At 52.9% G+C, this 17,385-nt stretch overlaps 1 protein-coding gene across 14 annotated transcripts in view; it reads left to right on the top strand.

The window, feature by feature from the left end:
* Positions 1 to 17,385, top strand: part of GTF2IRD1 (GTF2I repeat domain containing 1) — a 79,030-nt gene that overhangs the window by 32,970 nt on the left and 28,675 nt on the right. For 10 of the 14 annotated variants that reach the window (XR_013923655.1, XR_013923656.1, XM_080364819.1 and 7 more), the window contains exons 5-15: positions 782 to 965; positions 2,013 to 2,323; positions 2,764 to 2,853; positions 3,774 to 3,857; positions 4,898 to 5,081; positions 6,311 to 6,336; positions 8,876 to 8,996; positions 13,351 to 13,388; positions 14,467 to 14,547; positions 16,297 to 16,386; positions 17,008 to 17,070. Coding sequence is in view for 12 of the 14 variants with exons in the window: in XM_080364819.1 (XP_080220945.1) it covers positions 782 to 965; positions 2,013 to 2,323; positions 2,764 to 2,853; positions 3,774 to 3,857; positions 4,898 to 5,081; positions 6,311 to 6,336; positions 8,876 to 8,996; positions 13,351 to 13,388; positions 14,467 to 14,547; positions 16,297 to 16,386; positions 17,008 to 17,070 (1,272 nt within the window). In the remaining 2 variants the exon portion in view is untranslated. The remainder of the gene's footprint in view (positions 1 to 781; positions 966 to 2,012; positions 2,324 to 2,763; positions 2,854 to 3,773; positions 3,858 to 4,897; positions 5,082 to 6,310; positions 6,337 to 8,875; positions 8,997 to 13,350; positions 13,389 to 14,466; positions 14,548 to 16,296; positions 16,387 to 17,007; positions 17,071 to 17,385) is intronic. The other 4 variants (XM_080364820.1, XM_080364822.1, XM_080364815.1 and 1 more) reach the window with 2 other exon arrangements.

The raw sequence follows: 17,385 nt of genomic DNA, 5'->3' as shown, positions 1-17,385 counted from the left end.
TTAGAAAATCTCTGTATAGCTGTGATGCTCGCTGGTCATCTGCTGCTGCTGGGGAAGGGAAAGCAGTTTGCTCCCGACTGCCTGGGGAGATTTTGGTCTTAGAGGTACAACCCCGCCTGGTGGGAACATGGAGGAGCTCTGTGCCCAATTCAAGGGGAGCGGGTGGGATTCCTGTGCTGCTGGATGCAATTGCGCAGTCAAATGTGTCGATGTTCGTGCTGCCTGTGAATGGTGGGATGGAGGGAGACTGTTGGGGTTTGGGTTTTTTTTCTTGTCCTTCAAAGTGTATTGAGGCTGTGTGACAGCAACAGCAAGCAAAGTACTTTTGATTCTTCCAGGAGGTAAAATAAGAAAACTGACTGAAAATAAGGTTCCCAGAATATCTCGGTAAACATGAGATAAAAATCAGTGTGAGCCCTTCAGCCTCCTTTGTCAGCTTTCAGCTCCCTTCTGGCTTGCCAGCAGCCACATTCCTCACTGGCACGCGTCTGGGCGTTCCTGGGGGGTGAGCTTGTGGCCAAGTGACCCCAGCTGAGGATTTTACTGTGCAGCCCAAAAGATGAGACATCTGCTTATTGGCTTTTGTGAGTTTTTTATTAGTTAGCACTTCTAGAAAGGGTTTGTAGGGCTGTGCATGCTAACTGCAGAGGTAGGAAGAGGTTTTCTTCTCATAATGTTTCCGTTGGTATCTCTTGCCTCTTGAGTTTACTCCTCCAGCCTGGCTCGGCCGTGGCCAGAGGCACGAGGTGTCCATCGGTGTGTAACTCTGTCCCCTCCTCAGGTGAAGCTGTAGGGAAGAGCAGCGTGGTCCCTTTGCCATACGAGAGGTTCCTGAAAGAGCCGGGCTCACTGGCAGTTGCTGGCTTGCCTGAGGGAATCAGCTTTAAGAAGCCCATGGAGTACGATGTGAAATCCCTGATGGCCATCCTAGAACACAGCCACAGCATCCGTTTCAGGCTAAAAAGGTAATTTTGGGGATCCCCAAGGGGCGGGAGGGCACTGAGCCCTTGGGATGGCAGCTGTTACAAAGCCAGACAATGCAGAGATTTTGTGCAGAGCAGGCAAGGAGGGTCCTTCCCATGTGCTGGCTTCTCTCCCAGACCCAGAAACCTGGGTCCAGCCTGGAGGCTCATCAGTGTCAGGTGGCTCGAGACTGTTTCGGACTTGTTCCTATAATAAGCGCATGTAAACATGCGCATTAACCGCATCACTTTATGTGTCTCCGCCAAAACTTCCGCTGCAGAAAGCTAAGTGCTTTCCTGTCTCCAGAGGGGTTTCCAGCATAAATGCTGCGGGCTTCTTCCCAGACTGAAATGGGGTTTTTAACGCCAGGCAAGGAGGGAGGTGGGGGACTGTGGCGGGGCCAGTTCCCCATTTTGGCCACGTTTTTGCAAGCGGCTTGGTGGTTTCAGGCGCATTTCCTCTGCCTCTGCCTGGCTGGCGGCACCTCGGATCCATTCAGAGAAATGCTGAGCGCTACCAAATACCTCCTCTGAAGGCTCGGCACTTCTGGAAAATCAGGCTGAGACAGCTAAAAGTAGGACACGCAGAATTTGAGCCATCTGTGAGCTTGCGGCCGCCTGTCTCATGTGAAGCACGTGGGCTTCCTCGGTCTGAAGCTCGTCCCTGGGCTGACTGAGGTCCCCCTTGAAGGTGCCATGGGTCCTGGGGGCTGGGACAGGAGACAGAGTCAAGTTGTTACTGTCACAAATCGTTTTACTCCTTAAATGCACCGGACCGTGGAGCTAGGCAGCTTTGCCCTAGCTAATAAAAATGCGTTGAAGTACCTTAAGACCAACCTGCCCCACTTAAAGAAGACAAAAAGGTCCAGGTGGCTGCAGAAGCTCAAGGTATTGGGTGATGGCTGTAATTTCTGAAACAAAGAGCCGGGCAGCCGTGGCGCAGCGTGTCCCACCCTCCCAGCCATGGCTCTTCCCCCTCCACACCCTTGCTTGTCCTGGGACCCAAAGGAATCTGATTTTTCTTCCTCTTTTTTCCTTCCTTCCCGTCAGGCCAGCAGAGGAGCCCAGCCGAGAGCCAAACCCCGGCGTGGAGTTGACCTGTCCCTCCCTCGCCTCCAAGGGCGGCCGAGACTCTGGTGCCAACGGTCCCATGGCCAAACCCCCCGGCCAGGACACCCCCTCCGCCGTCGCCGTCACCAACTTTCTGTACGGCGTCTCGCTGCCGGCCCAGATCGCCGTCGACCTAAAGCAAGAGGTGTCCTCCAGCCTGCCCGGGCCCAACATGGCGGGCGAGGCGCTGCTGCCCAGGCCGGCGGGAGAGCTGAAGGTGCCTTCCTCACAGGAGTACAGCGACTGCTGTGGTAATAGCCTGGAGTTTGCTCTCAGACGGGGGCCTGCTGTGAAGCCCACCCCCCGCAGGCGCTGGCCGGGGACAGGCCCCGGTGTTTTGGCCATCCTCGGATGAAAATCTGTGCAAAGCTCAGCCCCTGTGGAGATGAGGGCCCCCCGCCATGCCATGCCGCGCCGCCCCAGCCCCTCCCCGCGTGCCTGCGAGGTGCCGACAGGGCGCACCCCCATCTTTGCCCTGAAACACTGGGTGCTGCCCCCCAGGGGGGTGCATGGGGGGGCTTGGTGTGGCCAGGACCCTGGCGGGTGGTCACAGGCCAGGGTGCATGGAGGAGAGCTGGAAGGGTTGGGTCAGCGTCACTGGCGGGGGACAGCACCCGGGGGCTTGTTCGGGTGCCCGGAGCATCGGTCAGGCTCTCATCAGCCCTTTCTCCTTGTCTCCCCTCTTGTCCAGGACAGAAATCGTCTGTCTCTGGAGGTCCTCTCATCCAGAACGTGCACTCGTCCAAGCGCATCCTCTTCTCCATCGTCCACGACAAGACAGGTCCGTGTCCTGCTCCGGTACCGGAGGCAGCCAGCAGCCAGCAGTTAGGGAAAGGTGTCCCCTGGCCCCATCGCTCCCCAGCCGTCTCCCATCTGCTCCAGGGACCTGGCAGCGCTGGAGGTGCTGCAGTGGCAAGATTTATTCCCTCTACTTGCTGTGTGTCTCAGCATCACAGCCAAGACCTCAAGACCTTCATCCCTGCTGCCTCCGTGATGCTTGGTCCCCGAGCACTGCCGGCAGGCTGGGATAGCCCATCCTGGCTTCGTGCACGGCTTTGGGTGAAGCCGTTTGCCCGAGCTGCAAACAGCAAAGAGGGGCTGAAAGCTTGGCGTTATTTCAAAATAACTGAAACCCACTAACCCCGGTGTGATTCTGCAGCAGTGCCGGGGGGGGGGGGGGGGGGGGGGATCAGCAACGGGGAGGGGACTCTGCCATTTCCCCACCTTCACCCCACCCAAGGGAAATGCAACCTAAAAATGCTGACATGTTTACATCACAACCCTCGCCTGCCTGTGTTAAATAAAGGGGAAAAATACGGGTGGGGAAGTTGGGAAGAAGAGAAGGAGATAAAAAGCTCCTCTGTGAAACGGCCGTACCTTTCAAAGGTTCGTTTCAGGTTGAGTTTGCTGTGTCCCGGAGGGTCTTTCATTTCAGGGTTGAGAAGTTTTATGGGGTCATTTCTTAGGAATCTGCTTTGCACATGCACGGCTGCAGAGGAGGTTGCTTGGGGCTGGGGCTGGAGCTGGGGAAGCCCAGACCTTGTCTGCCAGCCTGGCAAAATCCACTCAGGAAGAGGGAAATCATTATTTTTAAAGCAGCAAAGTCTTGTTCCTGTTTCCCAGCGCTTCGCGGGAGAAAAGTGCATCTGCTGTGTACGAACCATATGGAAGTTCCTTATTTCTTATATTTTGTTTTGATAGATAAGTGGGACAGTTTTATAAAAGAAACCGAAGATATCAACACCCTTAGGGAGTGCGTGCAAATTCTGTTTAACAGCAGATATGGTGAGTAGGAGTTAATATCCCATTATGCATCTGCAGCGCTTGTGGTTTGCATATCATTATATAGCAATCATTTTTGTTCCCTAACACAGCAGCAGAAGCCATATGCTAGAGCTCCCTTCTCATCCTAACACATTTAGCCCAGCAGCTCCCAGTCTCTGGGTGTCTGCTGAAGGTTATGTCAATATTTCTATCTGGAGCCCCCCCCCTCCCTCCACCGTCGAGGAATTTATAACTGGGCTGTAAAGCAGCCCCGGTTTGGAGCATGGCACACCGGGTCAGGGCAGCCGAGCACCGCCGGCTCCGGCAGGCGAGAGGGAGCGGTGCCATGCGGCCATTTTACATTAACGTGACAGGGAAAAAGAAGGTTGGTGTTGCAGCTGCTTTTTTTTCCACCTGCACAGCTTACGGGTGTCATTGGTGCTCCCCTTGCCGTGGGCAGCACTTTTGGTTTAGTTCCAGGGCATTTGGGCAGCTGTAAGCTTGGGAAATTGCTCGGGAATGGGCTGATGGGCTGGAGCTTGTTGCCTGTGCCATCCCCATCAGGCTGTTCTTTTTAATTCATTTTATAATTCCCGAGTTATAGATGGGCTATAGGTGTCTGCTGTGTCAATTGTGAGTTCTGTATGGGCTACAGATGCCTGCTGTGTCACTCGTGAGTTCTGTATGGGCTATAGATGAGCTTTACAACTTACAATTCATATATGTGCTGTGCAACTTGTGAGTTATATAGCTCAGCAACCAGCTGCAGGCACGGGGAGGTTGGGGACCGCACGTGGGCCAGCTTGCCCCTGGCTTGAGCAATGCTGGGCCTATTTGGGGGTTCTGGAGGACACCGTTAGCTGCATTTGCTGCTGCATTGTCCCCTCATTGTACCATCTCCCATGGGGGAGCTGTTCACAGGGCTCACCTTCTAGGACAAGCAAAGGAGAAGAGGGCAGGAGGCACTCACTCTTCTGGAGTTCAAGCCTTTACGCCTTCATTTTATCATCTGTAAAAGGAAAAGCGCGTGTTTAAGTGAAAACCATGTGTTCACCTTTCAGCCGAAGCCTTGGGGTTAGACCACATGGTCCCTGTCCCGTACCGCAAGATTGCCTGTGACCCCGAGGCCGTGGAAATCATTGGCATCCCGGACAAAATACCCTTCAAAAGACCTTGCACCTACGGCGTCCCCAAACTCAAGCGGATACTGGAGGAGAGGCACAACATCCATTTTGTCATCAAAAGGTGGGTGGCGAGGGAGAGTGCATGGCCTCAAGGGGGCTTAGGGATTTAAGCTGTGTTCCCTCTGTGCTCACAGGGTTGGTTTTGATGCCCAAAACTCCTTTCACCCTTTTTTATGGAAAAGAGCTAAGCAGTTTTTTCCCCCCAGACCTCTGGTTTCCATCGTGCTCTCCTTTTTTGTGAGGATGTGGCAGGGCTGGCCATACCACGCTTGCCCCCGAGCCCTGCCACCCTGTTGTAAGTCCGTGCAGCCACTGCCGGTGCCACCCTAAGTGTTCAGGTGGTAACAGAACCCTTTGATCATGGCACAACTCTTTCTAAAGGCATTTGGTGGATGGGAGCAGTGCCTTCGGGTGGGAGGAGGAACATCCATATTCACAACGCACAGGGATTCCCCTCCACCTTGTTTTGCAGTGATCACTTATGGACATTCTATATATACAATGATGAGGATGTATCGCCTACAGGCAGGGCGTTGTGTCTTGATATCTGTGTTTGCACTGGAGTAGGAGGAGTGGACGCTTTTCTGGTTATCTCAGCACCATGCAATCCCTCTTTGCTTCCCTGTCAGGAAAATCTGCTCTATAATGTATTTATTTATTCGCTCCCTGCCTGTGCAGCGTTTGTGTTGTTTCCCTCTTAGAGGTATGAAACTACGGTGCAGGAAAGCCCTGCCTGAGGCTCCCAGGGGGGCTAAAAATCACCAGCATCAACAGGACTCAGGCATCCTAAAAGGAATTAGCTTTCCAGATGTCCCACGTTGCTCAGGTTGTGCTGTGCTGGATCAGGCCCCGGCATGTGGCCCCAAACACACTTTGCTCCCACGAGTGAAGTTGTGGGTGGCATCAATATATGGTATTCAGGCGACAGGTGGCATCTGGTTAATGGTCCAAGCCATGAAGTGAAGGTCCAGTAACAGCTACTTTGGTCCCACTGTCTGTTTTGGTAAAGTCAGCCTATAGCAACCTCATTTAATAAGTTAATTAAATTAAGAGAATGACTTATAAGCAGATTTAAAGGTGCTTTAGTTAAAAAGCATGTGCTCTAAGGTTGCTTGGTTGCACAACAGGCTAAAAGGCTTTCTTTTTTTCACTGAAAAATCCATTCCTTTTTTTTAGAGATGAATAAAATGACTATTTTGACTTGGTTTAATGCTGTTCATTAATTAAAACCTAAAATTCAGTCATTAGAAGCACCTATTTCTAATCCCTTTTTTTTCCCTTTCCTCCTAGGATGTTTGATGAGAGAATTTTTACAGGTACGTTCTCCCTGTCCTTTGATTTATTGCCCACAAAATTGAAAGATTATCCAGAGAAGCAGAGCTGAAATAATGTCACCTGTAAGCAGCAAAAGTGCAGGACACATGCAATTATGCTCAGTGAGGAGAAGCCTTGTCTGTGCCCTACATCAGGGCACGCTGAGATTGCCTTTGCTGGGACCGGTGCAAGCACTGTGCACCCCTTAAATAGTGGTTTGAAGGTTTAAGCAAGAATTCCCTGGTGCATGAGGCTGGGCTGGCTCCCTGCGCCAGGCTGAGCTGCAGCTACAGGCAGCACCCGGCATGGTTCTGTGCTTTCAGGAGGAAGAAAAATCACTGCTGGGTTCCTCACCGGTAAATTATTCTCTTTCTAGCAGCATCCAGCCACTGACTGTTTTTAAAAGGAAAACAACAAAAATCCCTGTTTTCAGTGACAAAACCCTGGGGAGGGGGTTTCTTTGGCTTTCTTTGCCCTGCGTTTTCACTCCTTGTGCTTTGAGCTGGAGAAGCCAGGCTGAGCGCAAATAAAAGGAGACAGGTAGCGATGTCCAACCCGACCCTGGCTCCAGCAGCTGCCCCTGTCCACTGCCCTGATACCTGCCTGAGATACGGCACCGTACCCAGCTGTATCACCGCCCAGCCCTGCTCCCCCATTGCCTGGGCTTGGCTTGCAAGTAAAGACGTGTTTTGGAGTTGTTGTTGGGTTTGGGTATTTTTCCCCAAGCTGCCAACCCCGCACGCTGGCAGCTTTCCAGGCACCTTCTCCTCAGATATCTCCATCAACCAAATTAGCTGCTGTGGCTCCGTGACAGCCCCAGCCCTAAGGGTGCTCCCCAGGGCTGAGGACACCACAGCCACCCAAAGGGGGACCTCCAGCAGAGCCTTTAGGGGGTCCCACCTCCGGGGGGGGTTTCTTCATCTCCAGCCCCATTAATTTTTTTTTTTCCTCAAGAAAAGGATTTTTTATGCTCTAACCTACCCCCAAGGGATGGAGCAGTGAACTGTGTCTTCGGACACTTCGATTTTCCTTGCAAATCCATGATGGTTGCACGGTATCTGGGGGGAGGCATTGTATAGGTCTGTACCTCAGCTCAAGAGGTATGCTGATGGAAAGCAACGTGCCATGAGCTCAGGGGTTACACGGCAGGGAGGTGCAGGTGGAATTTAGGAGATGAAGAAGCAAAGCCAGCAGGACTGGGGTGGATGGCAGTTCCCCCTCCCCTGCCTGGGTCCCTGCAGGGCTACCAGAAGCAAAACACATTAAACCTGGCTTTTTGTGATTCGCGTCAGCACATCTGACTGTGCAAAACAAAAAAGCATCTGCTGAGTCAGGAGGTGCCATTTCTGCAAAGACACTATTTTCTGAGTGGAGCTGTATTTTAAGTTGCCAACTGCAAAGTATCCCAAAGCTTCCCCATACAGTTTTGCTCACCCTTTAATTAAAATACCCACCACTGCTAGGAAACCTATTTTTGCTACTCCCCTGGGTAGCAGCTTCAGGCAAGCTTTGCTGCTGCAAGAACAAGATTTGGTCCATAGAAAGCACAAATTAAAAGGAGCCTTTTGGACTGTCAGTAGATAAATAGTGTCTTCAAGGCTCTATATTGCTGCTGGTCCCCTTGCCAGAGCCCTGCCCTTCCTTGCAGGCTAGAGCCGAAAGGAAAAAGGCTTCGTGTTCCCACGGACGGGATGTGTTTTAGAAGGGTAGAGATATCATGATGGCGCTTTGAGACCAGCAAAGAGCCTTTGGCAGCAGCTATTTAACAAGACACCTATATGGTTTCTGCAGCCTCACAGCGTAATTTCATTCCCTCCTTCCCCCAGCACTAATCCTTCAGCTCTTTGCTCACATTCCCTGCCTGATTTTCATTTCCTACCCTGCCTTCAGATCACTCTTTTCATCTCCAAGGTCATTGCTGAGGCTTCGTTTCAGCTCCTTCCAGGTTGCTGAGGAACAGGGAAGGGAGAGAGGAGGTTTTTCATGGTGACGGTGTTTCTGTCCCTCTCTGTGTTGCTGCAGCAGAGATTTCTCCTGCTGTGTGTGGGGCTGGGAGCTGCGGGATGGGTCTGCCTGTGTCACTGCTGCTCTGGGCTTTGCCAGGCTCCCATCCAGCACAGCACATGCCCTCCCATGGGACAGGGCTCTCCCCACTTTGGGGCTCACTCCTGCAGCACTGGTCCATGGCCCTGGCCCTCCCTGGGTGTCCCAGCCGCAGTCCCCACCTCTCAGCACCCTGTCCTGGCAGCCAGCCCTTTCTGGAGATGCTCCATCCCCAGCAGGGCTTCCCGGCACACACTTAGTTATGCAGAGGTTTAAGCAAGCATCTTGCTATTATTGTAACTTTTATACCTGATTAAATCTGCACCCTTCTTTTTGCAAGCAGGTGACTCGTGAAAACCTTCTCACCCCCTCCCTGACCTCAGCCCTGGGACTGGGAGGGGAACAAGTGGAGGTGGAAATGCTGCAGCATTGGCATCTCTGGTTGCTAATTCTGGTTTTGCTTTTCCTTCCAAACCTGTCCTGTGCACCCGGTACCAGGAAGCAAATTTACCAAAGATCCAACCAAGGTGGAGCCCTCCAGCCCCCCTGGGGAGATCTCCCCGGAGCCGCACCGCGGGGCCGTGCTGGACCTGGCGGGGACCTCTCAGCCCAACAGCAGGTAAGTGGTGCTCCCGTCCCCAGACACACCAAAGTGACATCCCTCAGGGGGTTATTTTGGGGGCATTAATGGGCACAGCAAGTTGTTGCTGCACACATCGGCGGGGAAGGATGGGTGCGGGAGGGTGTGGTGGGGGCAGGTCAGTAAGTTGCAGCGTCGGGGAGATGTTGTAATGTGGTTGGAAGGCGAGTGGCTGTAAGGGCATCGCTTTCCCGCCTCCCTAAAATCCCACTGTGATGCTACAGCTAGCCAGCACAGCAGGGGGCCGAGCACCCTGTCCTTTTGCAAGCCAAAATAGCAAAGTTTGGAATCATTGATTTTGTACAAAACAGATGAAATCGGGGCTGTGCCCAGGCAGGCTGGGATTATCTGCAGGAGTGATCTCCAGTGATAAAGCACAACCTAGGGATTCACCCTCAGCTGGCACCGTAACACAACATCCTGCTCGTTATGTGTTACTTGTTTATAAAGCTCACAGGGAGACTAATAGCGGATTAACAGATGGTTTAATAAAGGTGGGGTTACAGAGTTCAGCAGGGCAGGAGGCTTTTTATGAGAGTACCTGTTTCTGGTACAACCATGCCACAAGCTAGACGGGTCTGTAACACGCTGGCAGCACCTATGGAGCATGTAGCACTGCTTTCCAACACATGCTGGGAGATCTAGAAGGTTTTTTTCTCTGTCTAGCCCCAATTTCCTTCATTTTTGCTTCAGCTGGTCAGAAGCAAGAAATACTTAGCCTCGACATTTACGTTTTAAAACCCTTTAAGTAAGAGCAGCAGGGCAGTGGTTTATAGTGGTATAACTGGTGATTGTGGGGGAGGTTGTGCTGCAGGGGAAGGAGCCTTTTCCCAGCCATGCTCCCACAGCTGGCTCGGTCATGGGTGGGTTGACAAGTGCCCCTCAGCCTCTCTGGCACAAAGCCTCGCTGCCCAGCACCGACACCTCCACCAGTCACAGCTGCGGACCATGCCATGGGGTCGGTAACTTCTGCGATGGGCAGACGGGGTAACTTGTCTCGTCCACAGCCTCTGTTGGGTTCCCCTCCTTTCTTGGCTTTTCGATGACATGAACCTGTGACAGGTTTGAGTCTCCTTCTAGTTCTTCCCAGGGCTGCTTCAGGTTTGTCCCCTTGGATGTGGCTGCCACGTGTGCTTAAAGCTGTGATCGCCCTGGGCAGGGAACCTGCCGCGTCGGCAGTGTTGGAGCAGGCAGCCAGCCCGGCAGTGTGCCGAGCACTGAAATCTCGCAGCTTCGGAGGGCAGAGACCTTTCGAGCTGCCCAGTCTGCAGGGCTGGCATTTGTCCCCCGGCCCTCTGGGTATCCCCAGCTTCAAAGGAGGGTTTGGGGGTGTTTTTACCCCACCTGGTTGGGGTGGCCCTTGTACAACTTTGCTGCCCCACTGGCTGCGGGACACCAACCGCATCCCCTCCCAGGTTTCATTTTGCTAAATGGAACAAGCCAAATTCTTCTTGTCCTCTCCTCCGCCAGGAACAGGGTGCCAGGAGCACCCTGTGGGTGCTAGTCATGCCCTGTGCCGTGCCATGCCATGGTGAAGTTGCCTGTGCTTCGCAGACACTGTCCCTGCTTCTTTGTGTTGAAGCTCTGCCAAGGAAGGTGACTCCTCAGATGTGTGGCTCCACCATCAATGGTTGCAGGGGAGAAGAGTCAGCCGTGAGCATGAGGAAGGACATTAAGATCATGGGTGGCTGGGTTGGCTTGCCTGGTCCGGGACTCTGTGGCTGATGTCAATTTGCTCCGTGCGTTGGTATTGTACATGGGTTGAAATGGTCAGTGCTCAGCATGCAGGTGCTACCCCCAAAAGACAGCACCCCCAAATGCCATGCTGGTGAAGCAGGGCCACGACACAGCATGGCTACTGGCCTGCTGTGCCGGAGGAAAGCTGGCAACGGCTTTCTTCGGGAGTCTGTGCTGGAGCGGGGCTGGCTGAGTCACTCCGGCACCTTTCAGCAGCAGCAGGCTCAGTGCACCGGGTGAGTCAGCCCTTTTCAACCATTTAAAACAGGCTGGAGGAATCACACCCCACGAGTGTCTGTTTCTCTTCCTGATGCTGAAGGGACTCTGATGACAACCTCAGCCAGAGATGTCTGTGACGAGAACTCGGCTGGGCTGGGTCCCAGCCTGAGGGGCTTCACTGGTGTTACAGGGAAATAAACTCAAATCTCCGGGATCCTCAGCTAGGGCTTAGCCACAAAACCCTACTTCAGCCATTTTTTGATCTCTGCACCTTGCTGAATCACTCTGTCTCTGGAGGTGTTTGGATCCAGGGAGCAGCAGAGCATCCACTGTGCACTGGATGCCAGGGGAAACAGTGATGCTTCAGATAGCGCTGGCCTCTGAGCATGCTGTGCAGCTGAAACCTGGCCTAAGGCTTCTCATTTTCCCATTTGTTTGTTAATTTTTGCAATTAGGACACTTAATTTTTGCAACAGAAGATCCCACTGTGCAGTTAAATTGGTGTGGCTGGAAACAAGGTGGAAGGACGGGATATTAGGGATGCTGGGCTGGTTTCTGCAAGGCAATAGGTAGATAACCAGCTGCTGCATGCCCGTGGGAGCGTGCCAGTGGGGTGGGAGCTGAGGTTTGCCACTGCAGAGCTCCGAGAGCAGCTGGAGGCTCGTGGTCCCTGTGCAGCCCTCACTGATGCTGCACTGTCCCTATCTCTCCCGTTGCACTCCAGCTGTGGGCCAGGTAGGGGTTCCATGGAGCAGTAAAACCACTTTAGAAGACCCTATGGGGGAAAAATAAGGGGTTTTAGCGGTGGTTTGTATGCAGCCAGATTCAGATCGCCCTCCCTGGGGTGGTGCTGTGATGTGGACTGCACTGGGCCGGGCTGACCACGTTCCACTGGTGAAAATCTGGCATAACCTGAAGATCACCCTGGGTCCCTTTCGAATTTATCCTAGTTGTGTGTATATATGCCTTGTTCCTGATTTACGCTGTCTGCATGCACATTGAATCAGGCCACGGACCCCAAGGTTCATGTGTACCTCTGGGTACAAAGGTGATCGTGAATTGCAGTGGTGGTCCGCAGCTTGCTTTGCCTGCCCTAGGGGTAAGCTTAAATCTCCCAAAATCTCCCAGTGCATTGATAACACCAGTCTGCAGGAACATATACGTGGATATTCAAATCCCACTTTGTTCTTCCTGCAAACAAGGAACCTGTGTTCCCTGGTAGGAGCAGAGTGTTTCCATAGCAGTGGCCCACCCAGGTCAGAGTCCAGTTCCAGGGCAAGAGCAGTGCCAGATACTCCCAGGAGGAGGGCCAGACACTGCAAGGTGTAACACACTCCTCGGGAAGCCCTTCTCCCAAATCTCCCTAGTGAAGGGTTGAATTTGACATGAAGTGGGAGAGTTTAAAACCCTCCCCAAGACTACTAGGTAGTGCGTACGGTACTTTCTAGACCAGAGATCCTTTTTACCCATGCCACATTTAGGAAGAACATTTCAGGAGTGCTCCTGGCTTCCTTCACATTGTCTGTGGTTTGTTCTGCTGATGCTGCTGAGTGGATTTAGGCAAGTGAGGAGGGCTTTTGAACATCCCCCCTGAGCCACGAGGGATGTGGTGCTGGCTCAGAAGGGTTTTCCTCCCCCATGAAGGACCAGCATCGTGGAGGAGTGTGTTTTCCAGTGCTGTTCCTTGGGTCTCTTCCTGCTGAAGAGCCATGGTGGTTCTTGTTTAAAAAAGAGAGAGATAGAAAGTAAATGCATCCTGAGATAAATGCACCCTGAGAATGCAAAGTAATCCCATTTGGATGCTGAACACCTTGTGTAAATTCCTGAGCATGTGAAGTTAACTGTAGACATGAGTTTGGGATAGTGCCCGGTTTTCAGGGGAGAAAAGCTTTGAGCAGAATAAATATTTACCGAATCAATTGACTTTTTTCCTTTCTCCCTATTTGCTTTAGCTCCATGAGTAACCACATTGTAATGATGCTTTATGCACTGCTGTCTGCTCCAAAGGGCTGGAGTCCACCAGGTTTTGGGCTTAACACCCCTCCCGCTTTCAGGAGCTCTGTGCTGCAGTTACATCCATTGGTGTCCAGGGGCAGGGCTGCAATCAACAATGGTGCAGGAGCAGGGAGGGTTTGGAAGCAGGGCTTATTTGCAGAGAAACCCACAGACCATGGCTTCCCTTGCAGCCACAGACGCTGTGCCGATGCTGGGACCGTGGATGCAGCGTCCCCAGGGGACCCCTCTGCATCCCTTGCCTGGCACGCAGGGGAGGGACTGCAACATTTCTCCCTCCTGCCAGGATCAGTCCTGTGCACACTGCTGGGTGCTCTCCCTTTGGTTGCTCCATGACCACTCTTGTCTGCTCTTACCCTTCCAGGTCCGAGAAGTGTAGCGTTTCTGAAAGCTGTGAACCAGGTGAGGAACAGTTCATTTTCTCTTGCCAAATAGTGATATTGGGAGGGGGCACTAGAGAAAGCTCCTGCACATGGGTGTGTGGCACCAGTTGCCTCATTGCTCCACAGTACAGTTCTCCAAGGACTTTATGCCCATTTGATAGATGCAGAGACGAGGGGTCTTACCCCGTGGCCCTCCAGCTGGGTTCCAAAAGTGCATCAATTAAAATAATAAGACTTAAGCACGTGCTTAAATGCAAAGCTAAGGGAAGTCTTCAGTCTCTGAGTTCCCTTCTCCCTGAAAGCCCCATGGTCGGGTCACTGAGAAGTCAGCAGTGTTGGGGTTCTGAGCACCGCAAATGGGAAAGAAATGGTTTTCCCCAGGTTCAGGGGCTTGGACCCATTGAATTGCCACATGGAGCCTCACTGTCCTCCCCGCCCAAGCTGCAAGCTGTGACTCAGCCCCTTGCAGTGAATCAGTCCCACCCTAAGTGAGGACGTTTATCTGGAGATGGGAGACAGCTGGGCTAAGCAGCGAGCGGAGCCTCCTCCCAGGGCAGCCCCTGTGAGCCAGCCGGTCCAGGGTGGGCTCCTGGCCGGCGGGGTTCAAACCAGGCTGGATTTTGCCAGGATTCAGCTGGTCGTGTCCTGCTGTGATGCAGCTGTGGTTGGCCCTCCCAGAGCGCGGGTCTGCAGAGGGGTATGACCCAGGCATGAGTTGGGGAGCAGTAAAAATGCCAGGAGCGCCTGCTGCGGATGGTTCCCCCTGCGTCCCCACCAATGCTTGCTGGCGACCCAGTTTGTTTTAAGTGAAGACAGCCAGGAAGTGAGCATGTAATGGGGCTGGTGGCCAGTGTGAGGGCACCAACAGCTCCTGCCAGCCAGGCTGTTGGCCGAGGCCATGCTCACGGGTGCCCTTCGGGTACCTCCATGCTGTGGGCTTGATGCCACTGGGCCACTTGGCCGAAGCCTGGGTGCTGCGGGATGCTCAGCTGGCACTGAAGTGGCAGCCGGCCACGATTTCCCTGCCCGCATTGGTGGGCAGACGCAGCATTGCTGGTTCCTGTTGGCAATTGCCTTTTGTTGCCTTTCCCCGGTAGGTACCTCAGGAGAGCTGGGTGGGATCAGGCAGATCAAAATCGAGCCCGACGAGCTGGACATCATCCAGATTACCGTGCCAGGTAGGCGCTGGGGTACCGGCTGTGCGCAGCAGCCCCTGCGCAGGCAGGGCTGCCGCATCATCTCAGCATTTTGCTCTGAGAAGAGGCGTTTGCAGGGTATCTCCCAGCACAGAAGGTCCCCCGTGCCTGCACAATGGTCTTCCTTCGGTGAAAGACATTTTAAGGGGCATATTGGGAATGAACTCGTTTCCTGGGGACAGTGGAGGGTGTTTTAGGGCTCTTTGTTGTTTCTCTCTCTCCCTCGTTGCTTTTCTGTCTTGCCTTCCCCCTGGAGAAAGCGAGCCTGGTTTGCTGCTTTCCTTCACACACGGGCTTGGAGGATTTCAGGTATCGAACACGGGATGCTTTTGATGAGGTCCTTAATTTAGAAAAAACAGCTTGATTAGGAAGAGTTCATAAGAACAGGTTTACTATTAAGCACGTGCTGAAAATATGTTGGAATTGGTAGCACTGGTGTGTTTCTGCACGTTTCTGCCTGGAGAGGTTGGTGGCGATGGGTGATGGTGGAGATGAGTGGTTGGGTGCTTGAGGGGGCAGCTGGGACAGTCTTTTTCCACTTACCTGACCTGTACAGGGTAGCAAACCATAGGATGAGCCTCAGAGTTTAATGAGTGGATAGTTAGCACTTTGCATTTTCAGTGTGCTTTACAAACATTAATTAATAATGTCACTAGAATGAGGGCAGCAACAGGACTGCCAACGTGCCTGAGGGTGAGCGATGCTGGGGACGGTAGTGACACCCGGCCCTGCCGCACCCCTGCCGCCTCTGTTGCACCCAAATTATAGCAGTCCCCTAAATACAGTGATATCTGGGGAGCGACTCCGGGGTTATTATAGAACAGACTTAACCTACGGTTAATGTAGGGGAAGAAGGAACAAGGTACAGTGGTAGATCAAACATTTTAATTTTCAACTTGGCAGCTAACGGAAGAGAAGAAAGCTAATACACGGCAAGCTGGCAGTGCGTGTGAGGAGGAGGAGGAGGAGGTGTTATCACTTCTCCGGTGCCGGGTAGATCATACTTCAAGTCCAGAGTCCACCTTTTCTACCCTTATTTGAAGATCAAGTTCAATCAGGGAGAGCACAGCTGAGGGCGGGGAGGAGGATTAATAGAAGAGAGGTGCTCACCTACAGGGAGAAATTGATGAAATTTGGATTATTTATCCTGCGAGGTGATGATTAAGAAGTGACCTGACTGAAGTATTTAAACTAGCTGAAGGTTTATTTAAAGCTAAGTTTGGATAGCTCTTTGAGGGCATTGGAGAGCCCAGCATTAGGGGAGACAGGTTTAAATGGAGAGGGCATGCAGATTATGGAAGGGAAACCCAAGGAAGTGTGATTTTTGTGGAGGGAAGGCAGCATTAGTGAAAAGGTTTTCCCACAGCGGAGCAGCTAAGTCAAGTAGTGTTAATTTTTTAAGCCGAAATTGAGCGTCTAGATGGAATCAAGCCCAGTAAATAATTTTGAACTCTTTTTGCTCTTCACCTTCCATGCAGGTTAGGAAGAAACATTTGCTCCTTTCCCTTGGGCTTGAGGGGTCAGGTGTGTTTCAGGCATGAGCTCTGGGAGGTCCCAGGGAGGAATAAGGCAGATGCAGCTCCTGGTGTGGGGCTGTGATGTGTGGGGCTCCCAGGAGCGGGGGGCCCTTGGCTCAGCCCTTACTGATGGGCCGGGACCCTCTGAACCCTCTTTTGGGGACAGTGCCCCCCCAACATCAAAACAAAGCTGCCCATGGGGTTTTGTCTGCAGACCGATCACCCGGTTCAGATGAGATGCACGACCCGGTGCCCACGCACATGGCCTCGGAGGAGTCCAACTACATCCTAGAAACGCCAGCAGGTACCAGAAACGAAGCATCCAGGAGACCGCGCAGGGGCACAGGAGTTTGTGCACGTGTCAGAAATGAGTAAATACCATTTATGAGCCAAGGTGATGGAGTTGGCACCCACTTCCAGATTTGTGGCCCCAATCAAGCCAGCTGGGAGCTCCAATAGACAAACCCCGGTGGCTTTTCTGGCACCACCACTCCTTCCCAGCCCCTCTCCAGCCCCAGCATGCTGCAAAAAACTACAATAATAGTAAACAAACAAACAAACCAACAACCAAAAACCAAACAAACGAAAAAAATGGTTCCTCTGCCCGGCTCACAGCTGGGATTTACCTGGGGGATTGTGGTGGCACTGCAGCTGCGCTCACTCGTGCCGGGCACTGGGTCTTGCCTCTCCTAGGAAGTCCATGCTGGGGGGTGGGCAGATCTCTCGATGTAAGTGATGGGTTTATTCTGCTTAGGCAGAGCCCCTGGCATGATGCTGCCAGCCCAAGCCTGTGCTGGGACACATGTGCAGAGCTTGGGAAGGGCAGGGGGGACACTTCAGTGACAGCAGGGGACCCAGAGAACTCCTGCTCATGTCTGGTCTGGTTTTGCTGGTGCCAGCTGCTGGTAACCCTCCTCTTCCTCAGCAGGGACAGAAAAGGGGCCCAGCGAGGAGTCACGACATGAAGAAAAGCAGATGGAGGGATCAGGTGAGTGTGCAATGAATTCTGAGCATTGCCCATCATTGCAAGTTCTTCAAAGATGTATTTTGGGTTGGGTTTTGTGGTCTTCTGACATGATTAGCAAAGCATTCAGCCTCCAAAAAGCTCAGCACAGAAGGGCGCTGCCATGTTCCCGGGCTATGTCTTCCCCTCTCTTGCCCAGATTTACATTTTCCCCTATATTTTTTTGCTCCTGGCTGCTGGCACAGCTCTGTGGTGCATCGCTGCCCTTCCTCACTCAGTGACGAGCTTGGAGGCAGCTGCCAGAGGACTGGCACCGATTTGGGAGGCGTAAAGAGCATG

This window comes from Falco punctatus (genome assembly GCF_963210335.1).
Source record: "Falco punctatus genome assembly, chromosome: 1".
Classification (NCBI taxonomy): domain Eukaryota; kingdom Metazoa; phylum Chordata; class Aves; order Falconiformes; family Falconidae; genus Falco; species Falco punctatus.
Note: the sequence above shows the minus strand (reverse complement) of the source record. Positions and strands in the feature narration are given on the sequence as shown.